This window comes from Triplophysa dalaica, chromosome 14 (assembly GCF_015846415.1).
Source record: "Triplophysa dalaica isolate WHDGS20190420 chromosome 14, ASM1584641v1, whole genome shotgun sequence".
Classification (NCBI taxonomy): Eukaryota; Metazoa; Chordata; class Actinopteri; order Cypriniformes; family Nemacheilidae; genus Triplophysa; species Triplophysa dalaica.
The window spans coordinates 6,482,484-6,498,977 of NC_079555.1; the positions used below are offsets into that span (position 1 = coordinate 6,482,484).

The window sequence follows — 16,494 nt, forward strand, 5'->3', positions numbered from 1 at the left end:
TTAATTTCATTTGATCTGTAGGCTTATCGTTTTGTTGTGGAGATAAAGTTATCATATTTATTTACAACGTTTAGATTTAAATTTCGATTTATGTATGATGTATTTATAAATTTAATATTTTGGTAATTATAATTTAGGGTCACGTCATCAACAAACAAAAAGAAGTTAAACAATATGTACAATTAAAAAAACATTCGGAAGATTTATAAGGGTTTAATTTTCCAAATTAATTGCAAGAAGAACATTTGAATAGCCTGCTACAACTACAAAGGTATTTTGAATGTAACAATAATTTTAGAATATTACATATGTTTTGTTAGATTTTAAAAATTATTTTGATTACTTTGATTTATAAGGATTCACGTCTTAGATTATTCTAACTTTGGAAAACAGGAAAATATGTTTTGCTTTTGCTAATGCATACATAAAGCATGTATTAGGCTAACTTTTTAAACATTCACCAACTTTGGTATTTTATATTTAAATGGTTTAACAGTTTCACAATCACACAAAAAACACTTTAATCTAACTAATCACATTTTATTATCCAAATACATTGAAAGCGAAAGCAAATGTAATTGCTTTATTTCGGGTCATTGCAGAGTTTCATCAATCTTTTTTATTGTGAAAGTTCGTGTGGGTGGAGTTTCTCCTTCTCCATATTCAGAAGTGGGGTGGTTGCTTAAAGCTCCCTCTTTATGCAGTATAAAGAGTGGCCCTCGGTCTCTTTAAGACAAGATAAATTAACGGATTGTGAAAATAATTGGCTGCATTGATTTCATTTTGACATCACTGAAACATTAATGTTGTCCTTTGGTGCGCTTTATGCTTGACACGAGGCCAGAGGACCATGATGGAATACTTGAGCGACAAGTTTGCAATGAAAAGTCAAGCGATTAAAGGAAGCGATTTCTACATGGACCAAGTCATGGAGACTTTAGACAATGTGCAGTATTACAACAAGACATCACCTAAATGCGTCCAGGCCTTCACAATGCAGAACAACGATCACACCACGATGGACAGGTCCTCTCCATGTGACAACCAAAACAGTAAGTTTGGCCGGTTTGAAAATAAATAAATTGTAACATAGCCTAACAGAAAAAAATAAACAGACAGTTGATCGAACAAATAGCTAAACGCATGAAAGTATAAGCGCATGCTCAGGATTTAAACGAACAAAAAAGTTATTGAAATTTTTAACATTTTGTTTATAATTTCGCTTCTCAGTTTTGCTTTTTCTAATGCCAATGAATGAGATTTATTATTTGTTAAGCTTAATCAAAGTTGATAAGTTATGTGAAGTAGAGCATAGTTGCTGAAAAGTTTTTAGTTTTTTTGCGAACTATAGTCCTTGCATATTTCGATGGTAAAGACACAAATTTGCCACTTAAAAGATCATAACATTTATCAATAGCAAAAACATACGTAATGCAAAAATTGCAAAAAAAAATCACAAGCATCGTAATATAGTTGACAGATCACAAGTTTACCATGTCTTTTTTACTAAATTGAAGGTTGCGCATTGTAGTGTTAACATTTGTTCGTTTTGTTAAAGTTGTTGCACAAAGTTCTGATAAAATGATACAATTACAAATATTACAAATTGTCATTGTAATAATACATAAATATTACTAGACGTGAATTACTGCGCTCCCAAAACCGAGGACAGCAATCTTCACCCGATGGAGAACTGCTGCAACATCAGAGCCTCACCGGGCACAACCGGACCAGAGAAAAATGATTTGGACGACATCGGGGAAAAATGCGACAGTAACGTGTCGAGCAGCAAAAAGAGACGCCATCGCACAACCTTTACGAGTGCTCAACTAGAGGAACTCGAGAAAGTCTTCCAGAAAACTCATTATCCAGATGTGTATGTGAGAGAACAGCTGGCTATGAGAACAGAACTCACGGAGGCTCGAGTGCAGGTAGGCCAAACAGAAACTACATTTATTTTGGTAAATATTTCGTGCTAAATTAAAGTTATTTTGGAAGGTCCATTTTAATAAAAAACCTTAGTTTTTACTCATTTCTATTTTCATGCATACAGTTTATTAGAGAATTACTAACAACGTAGTAGGCTACTTGATATTTACATTTAGATAAATAAATCTGTCACGGATCCTCATGTGTTTTTGTAAGTTTTGTCACAATTAACGCAAAGTGACAACCCTGTAATTATTGCTTCGCATGTAGTGCATCAATTGCGACACTGACAAATCAAAAAACTAATAGCACTGACTACTTCGGCAAACATAAGTTATCCGAGAATTTCTTCTGTATATTAAAAGAAATAATAATTCAACTTTATGTAACTTTTCAGGTGTGGTTTCAAAACAGAAGAGCTAAGTGGAGGAAAAGAGAAAGATATGGACAGATCCAGCAAGCCAAAAGCCATTTCGCAGCGACTTATGATATATCAATGCTTCCCCGGACAGATAGCTACTCACAGGTAAACCTCTTTATTTACATCATTTCGGCCACATAAACTTGCATACTAGCTTTTATTATTTAAAAAATAGCTTCCAATCTCCCAGTGCTAGCTGTTATTTTAATATAATATATATCTTATATAGCCTTAGTAGGTTCACACAACCTAAACGCATATTGTTTCAGTTATCAATCATTGCGCGGAAATTCGTATGTGGTGAATGAGAATATTTAATACTATAAATTCATTTTTGAAGGATAATTTGAAGTAGGCCTAGTTTGGAAATGCTATTACATGACTACAAGATGTCACATTTTTGCGCAACTTTCAACAAACAAAATGCGCAACAAATCAAACGCGGGTCTTGATAGCTGTAAGGCATTTTGACTGCTGTGGTCACACAGTCAATCCGCAAAAGTAGTCTCATAAAGTCACGGTAACTGACAAAAGTTGTTGTGAGAGAGGAGATGAAGATTAAGATGACGAGGTGGACCTCAATTTCCTTTACCCGGGAGTGGATTCCACGGGGCTTGTATTTTTCATTCATGTGTTTTTCATAATCACCTAAAACATAGGCTTTATGCCTTTATATGAGATTATGGCAGTCCCTTATTTCACTGAGTTTGCTAAAGAGAGAAGGAGGTTGTGAAGGCTGTGGTGATGCGTTTATGTCTATCTGCACAGTTAACTTTATGTTGAGGAATTTTGTGGTGAACATAAATGCATTTTTGTGGGCTACAGGGTTTGTTTTAAAAGCCTCATCTGGATTTATTTAAAGTCTGGAAATAAATGTCACTTTTTAATTTAGACTGAGGTCATATCTGATATGATGTTAGGAGTTTATCAGAAAATACTTTCCCCAGGCAGACTAAAATGTATAAGTTTGTGCCATACAATTGAATTATAGTTACTATATCTCTACGCTATAACTTTCCAAACACTTTGATTACTTTTTTAATCTTTCTTTTACCGTTATTCCTTCTAGACGTACAGCAATATCACTGTTTACAAGTCATTAACATATAAAACATTTATTTGGTGTGTTTGATGTATAGAGACAGACTGTTTAATTTGACAATATAACGCCTTTTTATAACCCCACAGATTCCCAACAACTTGTGGACGGGCCCTGCTCCAGGCAACTCTGTAGTGTCTTCCTGCATGATCCCACGAGGGTCCCCTCCATGTGTTACATCCCCGTACCCCCACTCACCGCGAACCAGTGAACACGGTTACGTAGGATTCCCCAATCACCAGCAAAACCAGTTCGGAGTTAATCATGTATCTCTCAACAACTTCTTTGCGGATTCAATTCTGGCTCCTTCAACAAACAGTCATGCCACGTTTGAGACCAAACCTGAGTTTGAACGCCGATCCTCCAGCATTGCTGTACTGCGGATGAAGGCTAAGGAACATGCAGCCAACATATCTTGGGCGATGTGAACTCTGAACTTATTCTAAATGTGCTGATCTGAATAGTTGTCTTCCTCATAACAACCATATATGTGCACCGGAATTCCCAAAAAAGACTTTCACAATTAAGAGAGAAGATTTATGGCTGCCCCAGCAACAAACAAAGCATGTTGGTGGGTTAAATAATGATATTTTTTCATAAGAAAGATATCAGCAGATAGTTAAAAAGGTATTTGCAGTGATCATAAAATCCGACTCCATTAAAAAACTGTTTACAAAACATTTTGATTTGCAAATTAATTAAACAGCAGTTTTATATTTTTTCTTAGGGGCTCTTGTTGTGAGTATGAGGACTATGGCCTCAATAGTATTGTGCTCTCATGACTTACAGAGATATTGTGACTGACATACTAACACTATGTCTGTGTGCTTTGAAGCAAAGCTGTATAATGCTCTTGAGCTGTGGATAGTCTGCGCTATACCACATGCAGATGATAATTTATGATAATAAAAGTTCATTCAAAATTGCCAAAAGTATACCCAATGTGTTTCTTATTTTTTGTTTCTTATATTTTTGATTCCTTGGACACGATTCCTCTTATATTACTGCACGCTGCATCCAATAAGGTCTCTTTAGAAATAGTTATTGACCATATTTAAAAATAAATTAAATACAATGTTATTTATGTTATGACATTATTATTTCTCCCAAACTATCTGATGTAATCATCTGTTTAAGACTTTGCAAATAAACAATCATTTGGAAAATTTATGTTTTTTTAATATAAAAATCTGATTATATGATGATCACAAATTGGTGACAGAGGTTTTTATTGACAAACACAATGCCTTTCTGCGTATAAGGTATATTAAAATTAAATATATAATCTAAGTAAGACTGAATACTAGAAAGAAAACATATTTTTTATATTCAGAATATCCTTGACATTATCATGAAGCATAATAAAACAGTACTTTTTAACTTTCAACGACTCATAACATGAAAATTAAATAACTACAAAGTGGTAAATTGCAGCTTAATTACATGATTTTTAATGGAAACACAACCACATTTTTACTTTTTTATGATTCTTCATTTAATTATTATTTATTTTTTATTGAAATTTTTCCTTTAGCTCAGTGGTTAGCTGCGCTAGCTACAGCAAGGTCATGGGTTTGATCCCAGGGATTACACATGCTCAGAAACAAAATTTAAAGTATAATGCAATGTATCTCACTTTGTATAGGGGCATCTGCCAATTTTTTTAACAAATCTATATAATTTTTATTACTTGTTTAAAGAGTATGTACAGAATAAGTTTATAACTCAGAGATCGTCCTGAACATTTGGGGAGTTTCCAGATAGCGACAACAAGGTCTCAGTACACAGTCAGAGATCAGGAAGATCGTATCTGAAATCTCAGCATCTGTATAGTCATTATTTGTTCTTTTGGCCACTGGTACACTCATTTCCTCATACCCAGAGCGTCAATGAAACTCTGATTTCACTGTATGACTAATGGTGCAGCACATGAAGGCAGAAGATTCCAGCACACCTTGTTGCAGATGAGATTCATCAGCAGACCAAATGGATTTGACCCTCCGGGGTGAGCTGGGATCATTAATAAAGTCCCTCACACGTTTGGGGGAGTAAACCATGAGGAGACAAATCTTTCTTATGCCTGCTCTCAACCCCTGGACTTGGAGAGAAAATCAAATCTTGAAACACTTTAGACATTGACTACACAAAAACAGCTAACTACAAAACGTACTACGGCTGCATTTGAACTTATTTACATTAACACCCACAGCTTAATTGTTCATCACTCTTGTAATAAAGCGTCTGATAAGTGTCCAAATGTAAATGTTGGAGAATTTTTTTAACACACACAAATAAAAACACTATTCCTTTTTACACATCAGGTATACATTTTGTGAAAGATGTTTCAAAGATAAGCTGGCATATTCAACAGCGAAAATAAAAACAAGGCCCACGGGAATTTGTGTGGAAAACTTACGTGACGCCTCTTGTCCAACAATTACGTCTTGACTTTAAATGGCTCTTTTCCAGATGACTCTTAGATTTGTCATGCTCTGTATCCTTGATGGACATTTTTGGCCGCCCTCTTCATTCAATACAATGTGGCCTTTATAATTACAGCATGCAAGTAAACACATTTAGGCCTGTGCATTTCCTATAGATGGCTTATCCAGTCCTGTGTTCTGTGGCAACAGAAATAGCCCAACATGTCGGATGTGTCATAACACTGTCAGACGTAATGTCTATCGCAATCTATCTTTCTGGACTTTCACATTTTTGTTTGTGTATTTGTATAGGTATTAATGGCACATGCATTCCAATGTTCAGTGCCATCATCAATATTGCATGAAAAACTGCCTCTAGGATTAAAATAATGATTTTATGTTTGTCCATATCTCCTGGTCAATGTGTCAAAGTACCTTTAGAAACGTCTGAGAGCACAACCAAGCACAAACAGACACCATAGCCGTGAAACACTGAATAATGCAGCATACTTCTGATGTACTTATGGCTTATTCTCTTAATGACAAGCACACGCTGGTCTATGCTTCACTATTTCACACTTCTTGTTTTCTTTCTATCCATACGCCACATCCACACTGATGGACATTTCAGCTGGGCCCCATCTTTCACAAAAACTCCCAGCATGCAGTGGGTCCTGATGTTTTTAGACCCGTGCCGAGTGAGGGGCCGGCGATCGCTCTTCCTGCCAGGACAGTTATGTATGTTCAGTAGGAGCAGCGGTGCTAGAGTCAGTACTGAGCTTCATGATTAATGAAAGAATTCCCCGAACTGACTCTCCTGCTTGAGAAAGAAGCCCTGTGAGTTATTGTGTGTGAAGTGATTTTTTTATTATCGTTTCACACAGCGTTTGGCTCTTTCTGAGAGCCAAATAAAGCCAATAGATCAGGCAGTGATGATGCCACAATGGTGGTGCGTGTAGTTGATTCATGTTAATACTAGCAAACTGTAATGAGACCCTGAAACAAATGGGATGGAAAGACTGATCAGGCAATATAAATTTAAGTGAGAATTTTTTGGCCGGTTTTTGTAAGAAAATCTTGTTTAACAATGTAGTATTCACATCTTACAGTATCAATGTGTAAAATACATTTGTAAGCCATGGGATTCAGGTAGCTTAGTTTCATAGAAAATCATGGGTTTGATCCAAGGTAACATAGATACTGTTAAAAGGAAGTCACTTTAAATAAAAATGTCTTCCAAATGCATAAATCCAAATTTCAGTTCTTGAAATATTGAATGATTAAAGTTCAGATTAGTAATTCATTATAGCGTTTTTTACATTTTCATCATCTTTTAATGAACATACTTTGCACACATTGCAGTCAGGTGGTCTGGACAATATGTGTGCAACCGGCCTTGAAATCCTAATTTGTTGAGGGTGGTGAGTCATTGTGCGATTGTCAGTGTTGACGTTTAGAGTGCTCATGAATAGTCAGATGTGGCGGCACCCCGCTGAGATAACAATGTTTACTAATGCCAAGACAAACAGGGGCAATAAACAGACCAATTAACCATGAGAGGCAAACAAACTGAAACATGCCAAATTACCTGTGACGTCTTGACTTTCAACTTGCATGATTTTAATTTTGTGTATTAAATTGCCAACATTTCTTTCAAAGTGATACTTCACACAAAAAAGTAAACTCTTTCGTCATTTACTTACCCTTATTTCATTTCAAACCTGCTCTTCTGCCGACACAAAAGAAGATATTTTGAAGAATGTTGGTAACCAAATGAAATTTCCCTGCTTTGACTTACATTGTGTGGACACAAAGCCAATTTGACATTCCTAAAAATATCTTCTTTTGTGTTTCTCAGAAGAACAAGTCAGGTTTTGAATTGATGGATTTAGTTTTTGTACTATACCTTTAAAAACAATGACGACAAACCTGTACCCATGTGTCAATTTATTTTCCCAAATACCACAAGTCATTCAGAAACACTTACATCAACCACAAACAATGCGAAACCACCTCACACTAAAACCACAGGCACAAACATCAGATGACAAACAAATGGAATTCTCCAAGTGACTCCCAGCAGGACAAATCACCTCTGAAGCTCAGCTCTAAAGCCCTCGATCTCCATCATCTGCGCCGGCTCATCTCTCTCTGTGCCTAAAAGCACCGTTCCCTCAACATCACACTCGGAGACTTCAACAGATCTTCTGTATTGTAGAAAAATAAGCTAATAATGTTTGAGATGTAAATAAGTGGTACAAAGATCTGGTTCCTCAGTGTGACTAAACAAATGATGTTGTGAATGTTGGCCGGGTGTAAATGTTACTTACCGACCATGTTTATTCATGCAGACCTACATCTTGGAGATGCTTGTGCCAAAGTACCCTATACTGTATATACACTCACCTAAAGGATTATTAGGAACACCTGTTCAATTTCTCATTAATGCAATTATGGTGGTGGTGTAATGGTGTGGGGGATGTTTTCTTGGCACACTTTAGGCCCCTTAGTGCCAATTGGACATAGTTTAAATGCCACGGCCTACCTGAGCATTGTTTCTGACCATGTCCATCCCTTTATGACCACCATGTACCCATCCTCTGATGGGTACTTCCAGCAGGATAATGCACCATGTCACAAAGCTTGAATCATTTCAAATTGGTTTCTTGAACATGACAATGAGTTCACTGTACTAAAATGGCCCCCACAGTCACCAGATCTCAACCCAACAGAGCATCTTTGGGATCTGTTGGAACGGGAGCTTCATGCATCCCACAAATCTCCATCAACTGCAAGATGCTATCCTATCAATATGGCCAATATTCCTAAAGAATGCTTTCAGCACCTTGTTGAATCAATGCCACGTAGAATTAAGGCAGTTCTGAAGGCGAAAGGGGGTCAAACACAGTATTAGTTTGGTGTTCCTAATAATCCTTTAGGTGAGTGTATATACTGTTGAATTTTTGTTTTGGCAATTTTTTTCTAAAAATGAATTACATGACAGTTGGAAATGTATCAGATTTTTTACGTTATTTTTACTTTTGGTGTGAATTATCAGAAACAGCTTCTTTGTCACCAAAGTACTAAAGGTGGCGGCTAAATACTGTATGAAGGTTTAAGTCTGTAAGTTTGCCTTTAAAGATAAAGGTGATGTATTGACAGAGAAAGTAACTCATCCTTTGATGATAAAACACACAGATACCCCCTCCCACTCCTCACATTAAGTAATCTCTGGATTGTGGACAGTGACATATCACCCTGTCACGATCTCATGAACTAATGGTAGAAATGTTCGTTTCTTATCATGTGTATTGATGTGATCTGCTGACCCTGTGGGCATTTGAAGCCACGTCTCCAACGTCAAGCCAAGTCCTCCCACATGGCTCTTTCCTCTCTGGAACGGCTTTGAAGTTCATTCTCATCAAGGTGAAAAATCTCAGGGCCTAGTCACTTGAACGATTAACTGAAATACTACAAGGTACGACTTGATACGATTCCCTATATAAAAGCTGATCTGTTCAGCCAAGACCAAATACCTTAATATGTCATGTACACAGTCATGCTAAACCCTCCGAGAGTTGTCATGACAGGACTTACAAATGAGTGATATTATAATACAACAAAACCACTCTGGAACACAATCTAATTGTAATCTTTTATTTGTACATCCATTCTGGGTGAGTTGTGAACTTTATACCAACTGAACGATTTAACATTTACTTTCTCTTACAGAAATGGCTTGCTTATGGATTTAAAAACTTTTGTTGTAACATTTTCCCAGGGTCCTGGAGATTCTGGAAATGATGCCCCTGTTTATTTGCGAAGGCTGCTGTAGTTGGTGATAAGAATTCCTTCTACTTTTACTGTCCCCGTTATCTTATTAGGAACATAATCACCTGTTGAGTGACAAAGGGGTCTCGGCTCATGCTCGGCCCTTCTCAGGTGACTCTGCTGATCTAAGAGATTTACTCTGAAGGGGGTTATGTAACAGAGCCTGGCAGAGAACTGCACTGTAAATACAGCTCTGTGCCTTGATAACCCATGGGATCTTCTAATCAGGTCTAAGGAGAGCTTTAACACCCCCCTGTGGTTCTCATTATTGGACCAGGGTGACAAGCTAAGTAGCTATAGTCCAAACCCATGGCAGGTCCTCAGGGATTTCCCCCATGAGGTGTTGAATCAAGAGCCTGATGGCCTCAGCGGCTTTTTTTCTGGGATAATTCTCTGGGAAACTGATAGTCACCGTTGCATTGTATCTAAAAGCCTCATATGATACTTTTATGAACAAATACTAAAGAGACTGCTGGCTGTGAGGTGAACTGCACTAAAAATGTATACATACGGGTGTGATTAAATCAAAACGTGTGTCAAACGATGCCACCTGCTGGTGGAGATTTGGTAATGCATATATTGCAGAAACTGGTACTGTGATTTGTTCAGGTGTGACATTGATTGAAGTGAAAATATAAGCAAAGCTAGTGAAATGGAGGAGGTCGTGATTTCATATTTTTTACTCACTTGGCACTACTTTCTTGAGCAAAATATCCTCTGATGTATTTTAATAACCCACTGAGAAGCTGAACGTCAAGTATGAAGGAAAGAGGCAGCAGTTGGAAGTTGGAATAATGAAAAACATTTTAGACCTCGAAGAGAAGGTTAAATTAGATTAAAAAAGCTGCTTGAAATCTTTGAAACACCACCCACTTCAATGGCAATAACCATTTATTTTACAATGTCTCTTTACAATGCAATGACAACACAGTGGAGGCTGAATCTGGAGGAGTGTTACACTTCAAATAAGTGGCTATGATAGAAAAAGCCTCAATCAGTGAGCTGAACAATGTGAGAATTGAATCACCAGTGGGGTGTAAAAACACACGAGCGCTTGTTATGTGTGCACGTGCTGCTAAACCTGAAGATGGAAATCAACAATGGAACTTCCCGTTTTGTACCTTTTTGTACTTGGATTCGGTTGATTCACTTGATGTTTAAACATAAGATTCATGTTGTGTGCTGCATTTGGTCACCCAAAATGAATCATTCATCCCCATGCCAGTCTGTAATCCTGACTTGACTTTCTATATTTTGTGGAACACAGAAAAATCTTGAAGAGTGTTAAGATCTCTTGCATCAATGCATCACCAAAGTGGCCATATACATGTTATATTCTTAGTTATACAGGTTTCCATAAGACATGACAGTGAATCTTAGTAAGTTATAGTGAGGTTGAGGATTCGAATTAACACAATCGAATTCGAATTAACTACAGGAATAAACACAATCCTTGGATAGGTCCAGTAATACTTGTTCTGTATAATTAACAAAACCTTTAAAATGATTCAGCTATACAATATTTATTTTTTTAGATCTATGACTAAGAATTGAAATTGGATGGTTGAGAGGATGCTCATGTTCTGTGAACGCATTTTGTGTGTTTTTGTGTCTATGTAATTTTATTTTACATACTGGCATCATAGTGTGATTCATAATTTATATTATTCTCCATGAAGGAGCAGTGTTCTGAATCACAGCTACACTATCAGAAATAGCACAAGTCTAACTTACCAACTTAGTGCACAAAAAATAGCCTAGTAGAGTGATGTTTCATGACATCTTCCCCCATTCAGACTTAAATTGCCAATAAATGCACAATGACTCCTAAAATATGATTCGGTATTTTGAAAGATTATGCAGTTGTGGATACGGGTTAGCCCTTTGGCCAGTTTATGAGTCTTCAACCACTTCAATTGTCTTTGAAGACACGTTTTGACATGATAAAGACCTTTCGTGAGCAAAGGGGTAGCCATAGCAAAATCTGTACGCATGCGTAACATACCAGCACCTACCAGCAGATGGCAGCATAACACACAGGTCACCTAAAGACGTGTGCTGCGAAACTTTAAAAATCCCTAAACATCAGCATTAGAAAGTTGCAGTGTCCCTGACATGATATTCAGCACACAGAGCGCCTCTGCTTTCTGCTATTCAAATCACTCAGAATGAATGCATCAGTCAATGCCCCGGGGGAATGCTTGGTGTTTGTCTCTTATTAAATCCTCTTCAATGTTTGTCAATGAGAGGTCTCTGCCAATCTCTTCTGCTTTTGCGTGGAGAGTGGGGGTCCCAGGGGCGATGTTGTGCGGGAAATATCACTTCATCAGTATTCCGCTGCCTATCTGCCCCACTGGTCAATCAGCTCAGTGTATGAGGCTTCAGTTACAACCTTAATCTGAGGTAAAATCTATATGCACATTTACATTTCTGATTGTGAATAGTAATTGCGACATTTAGAATGCTACGTTGTAGCGCTGGTAATGTCCGGCGATGACGTTCATGTTTGTTGTTACATTATTCATTGAAATACATTTTAAGGAAATGTCCAGAAAAAGATATTTATATAAAGCAGATATTATTTTAACGAGTTGGCTTTAGGGGCAGTAAATGGGGGCAATTGGTTTTGTTGAGAAAAAATAGAACGATATTTAGGCTTACAGTGTCACAAGGAAATAACAGAACGTGCATTTACAGAACGTGCATTTACCATTTTAAATGCTTAAATATTTATTTTTATTTAAAAAGTATTATGTACAATATTTACAACTACATTTCGATATGAGCCGACCAACGCCAGGAGTATAGTTCCCGTTTTACGCGTACTCGAGGGACAGCGTACAGTGCGCTTGACGCAAATTTCGTCATCAGAATAGTACGTAGTACGCACAATAGTACGCGCACCGCCGATGTCACGAGGTATAGAGTCCCTGTCGCTACCCGATCCGTCCTGGAAACACGATTTGTGTGCGTCTACTTCCGGCCAAAACAATTTACGGCAGTTTAAAAAAGTTAATTGTTACCCCAATTGAATAATTAAAAAGAAATCTATCTTAATAGTTTACATTTGTTAGACACTATTTAGTAAAGTGTGTGTTTTATTTTTAAGTTATGCTGTACATATTTTAGCGTACTTTAACAAATGTCTCTATTTAAGAAACACACATCATTTTCTGAATTCATTAAATTTATTTATTTTATACATTTCTTCCTTCTCTTCTTTAGTCATTCATTCATTCACTCACTACCTCCCTCCATCCCTGCCTCCCTTAGTCACACACTCACTCTCTCATCTATTCATATACTTAAATTGCTGATTGATGAGAATGGGATTGACCTTTAGGCCTTGTTTATCAATACTGTATGCATTGATGATACAGTTCTTTTCAGTATAGAGTCTATAAACACATATTTACGGTATGGAACGAGTAATGTCAAAGTACTTTTTTTTAAAACTGCTGTAAATTGTTTGGGCCGGAAGTAGACGGACTTTCTCGCATGCGCGGAACAAATCGTGTTTCCAGGACGGATCGGGAAGCAACAGTCCCCCCTCAATTTCCTGCCCCTTTCGGACCCTGATTGATTCTATTGGCTGGAAGAACGTCTTTTTGGGTACTCTTTTAGCGCCTGATTGCAATTCTTACAAAATACGTTACCATACATGTCACAAGAACTTAGCTAAAATAACCATTACCGTCTTTTTCATTAAGTGCTTGCTATGCTAGTATTTATATGAGGCTATAGGTAGTGAAATAAAATAAATCTAGCCCTAGCACTTACCGAACATTCACAAAAATTTGAAATTTGTACCAGTCGGGGTCCTAAAGGGGACTGAACTCGAGGGGGTAGTCGATACCCCATGACACCCTTGGCTGAATCCCAAGACACCCACTTGCGGTCTTTGCACTTGAATACTTTCATGACATATTTCCTGTTTTTGGCAATAGTGTTCTAGTGGGCGTGAAGATCCCAAGTAGGCATTAAGTATTTCTAACCCTATGTGACTCACTTATCAAGCACAAACGTATAACATTAATTAATGTGGTGTTTCTAAATATATACATATATATAATAACTGACGTCTCGTAAATTGTTGCGAGTGCGGCGTTGTAACGTTTCTTCACAGAAATAATTTATACTTATTGACAACAAAAAATATTTGTAATTTTATTAAGTGAAGGTTAGTTTCTGATATTGAACTTATAGACCGTTTCATCTGACGCACGCAAGCCTGACCCCCAGTTATCTTCATGATGGGGGTTTGGCTTGTGTCTAATAACTATTTATATTACATTTATTTTATGTTAACATTATTATCATCAATTTGTTGAATTTTCTTGTATTTTCCTTTTTATTAAATAAACAATTTGTTGAAGGGGTCCTTAAGTTCAGTCGCATTTAAACAAATGACAAATTGTACATCGCAGTCTTAATTCAAAATATTGGAGAGACAAGTATAGTCAAGTAACGGTTCTTCTCGGTTTCTTTTGATTGTAATCAGAAATAATATACAGGCACGCTATTGTTTGTGAACGTGTACCGGAAGTCTTAGTAGGCAATTTGTTGGCCCTGGAGCTCATAGCCTACATTTGATAGATTCCAGGTAGTTAGTCAAGCTTAAGGTATGCACTTAACTTCCTAAACGACAGCTTTTCACTAAAGATTAACCATTTATTGGTCTTAGGTGTTTACAGAGCATTAATACCACATGTCCTATATGTTCCTAATGCTGCATTTCTTTTCGATTCTAGGAAGAAAGAGAAGCTCCAGTCTGATGTTTGTTCAAGTTTAATCCACAACAGACTTATTTCACTATATGCCATGCCTGAACACACAGACAGATGACTCTTAAATTCACCTGGAGATGAGTCAGCATTCCCATCTCAAAAAAAATCCCCTGCGTAACCCGGTCACAACCCATTCAAATGAGCTATCCCAGAGACTATAGGAAAGTCTTAAGATTGATTAAACACACAGCAGACTATTTCATCTGAATGTTGGACATTTACGTAGGATCGGTAATGAAGATAATCAATTTAAAAACAGTGAGACAAGGGAGTCAGAGTGCACGCTATTCACATAATTGCACCCGCTCAGAATAGCTTATGAATCTCCCCGCGCAGATATATGTCGAGCTTGGTTGATTTAATAGGTATTGCATACTGAGTCATTGTACGTGGCTCCCAGTTGTTGATGGTCTGCAGCTTTTGCTTTCATCGTCCTTTGGATATGGATTTTACAGCCTTTCCGTTTATTGGTAGTCTTAAACAATAAAGAAATAAATAAGTTTAAAGATCGAGTAAGTGACCGCCCAGCTGTCAAACAGAAAGCAGTGTAAATAAAATATCAAAAGCACCCGAATATGATTGACCTTTTGGGGAGATTCAGGACTTCTATCTGTCCATATAGCCAATGCCATTGAATTAACCTTATGTGTGCAGGAGATGATGGACTCTAGACTACTGCATTATTCACCTCGGTGTACTGTCTTTTTATTATATACTGCATGCTGACACTACCCATCTTTCTCTTCTTAGCCTCGTGGAAGGCAACAAAGATTTTTTTATGCCTTTAAAAATGCAAATGCTTCAGGGAGGCAATGAGGTGTCTTTCCTGAACTAAACTGCTTAAACCAAGCACCTGTATGCTGTCTGCTACATGCCTGTTTTCTAACACCTTCTTGTGTAGAGAGATAGATGTGGGTGTTTCCAATGGGGAATGAAGGAAGTGTTGCTTTGTGCACGCCCTTCCTCGCTATCCAATGAGAGCGACTTTGTAATTATTGCTACCAATAACTGCTGCTTTATTATAACAGAGACAAGGTTATAAAAGACACTTGAACTTCTGGTTTGTGGAGAGGGAATACACCATGAGGCTAGTGGATCGAGTAGCTGGCTATTTGATTGGCGCGTTCTCTTTATGATTTTTCAATTTATGTATTTTTGATGTATTTAGTCAGGTTTTGAAGTATTTACTTTCCTTCATTCCGTGGGAGCCATTTACATATCAGTGAATGTGTAAAATTGAGTTTTTTTGACAAAGAGCCACAGCATGATCAAGCTTGTTTTAAAATAATCGAATGAGAACTACTTTAATTCCTTTTTTTCACGGGTTTACAAGCTGTCAAGATGATTGAAAAATGATAGGAGCAAGCTCTTCTGACACATTTTGAGCGCCGCAATCCAAACAAGCTATTTTATTCGCAACACATCTGTCGTGGACGGCTTTCATGCAAAGCAATAAACATTAGCTGATGAGAGATTTGAATCAGAGCGTCAAAAATGCATTGTGCACCCTCTTTGGAACAGCAGAAAGAAGCCGAAGCTAAACTTGGACAGATTTACGAGTGTTTTTATGGGCCTGTTAGAAATCACTCAGGTCTTATTGAAGCTGATAATGAAAGGAAATATAAACGCAAGCAAGCTCTCCTCATTGGCAGGCTTCATGGCCTTCCACATTACTGAAAAATTGTGCAAGCGGTTAGACTTCTCAAACACTTGTGAATGTTAAAAAGCTTGTTAAATGAAGAGCAAAGACGTAACATTGAAGCCAACCCAAACACATGTGATTCATAATGTATAGTAACATGTTTACATGGTAACATGCTGTTTGGTATAGATTTAAGTATTCTATTGCTACTTTTAGCCAATGCTGGGAATCGCTATCTATTCATGTACACTGGAGATTCACTGGATAGCAAACACTGTGTGCTTTTTGACATTTCTCACATTCAACAGCTTGTGCTAAGACACACATAAAGATTATTTTGAATTAACAAAAAGTTATATTCA

The 16,494-nt window shown here is 37.2% G+C and overlaps 1 protein-coding gene and 1 long non-coding RNA gene across 2 annotated transcripts; both read left to right on the plus strand.

Moving 5' to 3' along the window:
* The first annotated feature begins 524 nt into the window (after positions 1-524).
* alx1 (ALX homeobox 1) lies at positions 525-4,266 on the plus strand. Its single transcript, XM_056766626.1, has 4 exons — positions 525-1,052; positions 1,639-1,931; positions 2,327-2,455; positions 3,539-4,266. The coding sequence occupies exons 1-4, from the start codon at positions 851-853 to the stop codon at positions 3,875-3,877; spliced, it is 963 nt and encodes a 320-aa protein (XP_056622604.1). The 5' UTR covers positions 525-850; the 3' UTR covers positions 3,878-4,266.
* Positions 4,267-11,834: 7,568 nt separating this feature from the next.
* Positions 11,835-15,339, plus strand: LOC130435893 (uncharacterized). The gene is made up of 2 exons (XR_008908895.1): positions 11,835-12,106; positions 14,455-15,339. It is a non-coding gene; the product is annotated as an uncharacterized LOC130435893 (long non-coding RNA).
* Positions 15,340-16,494: the final 1,155 nt, after the last annotated feature.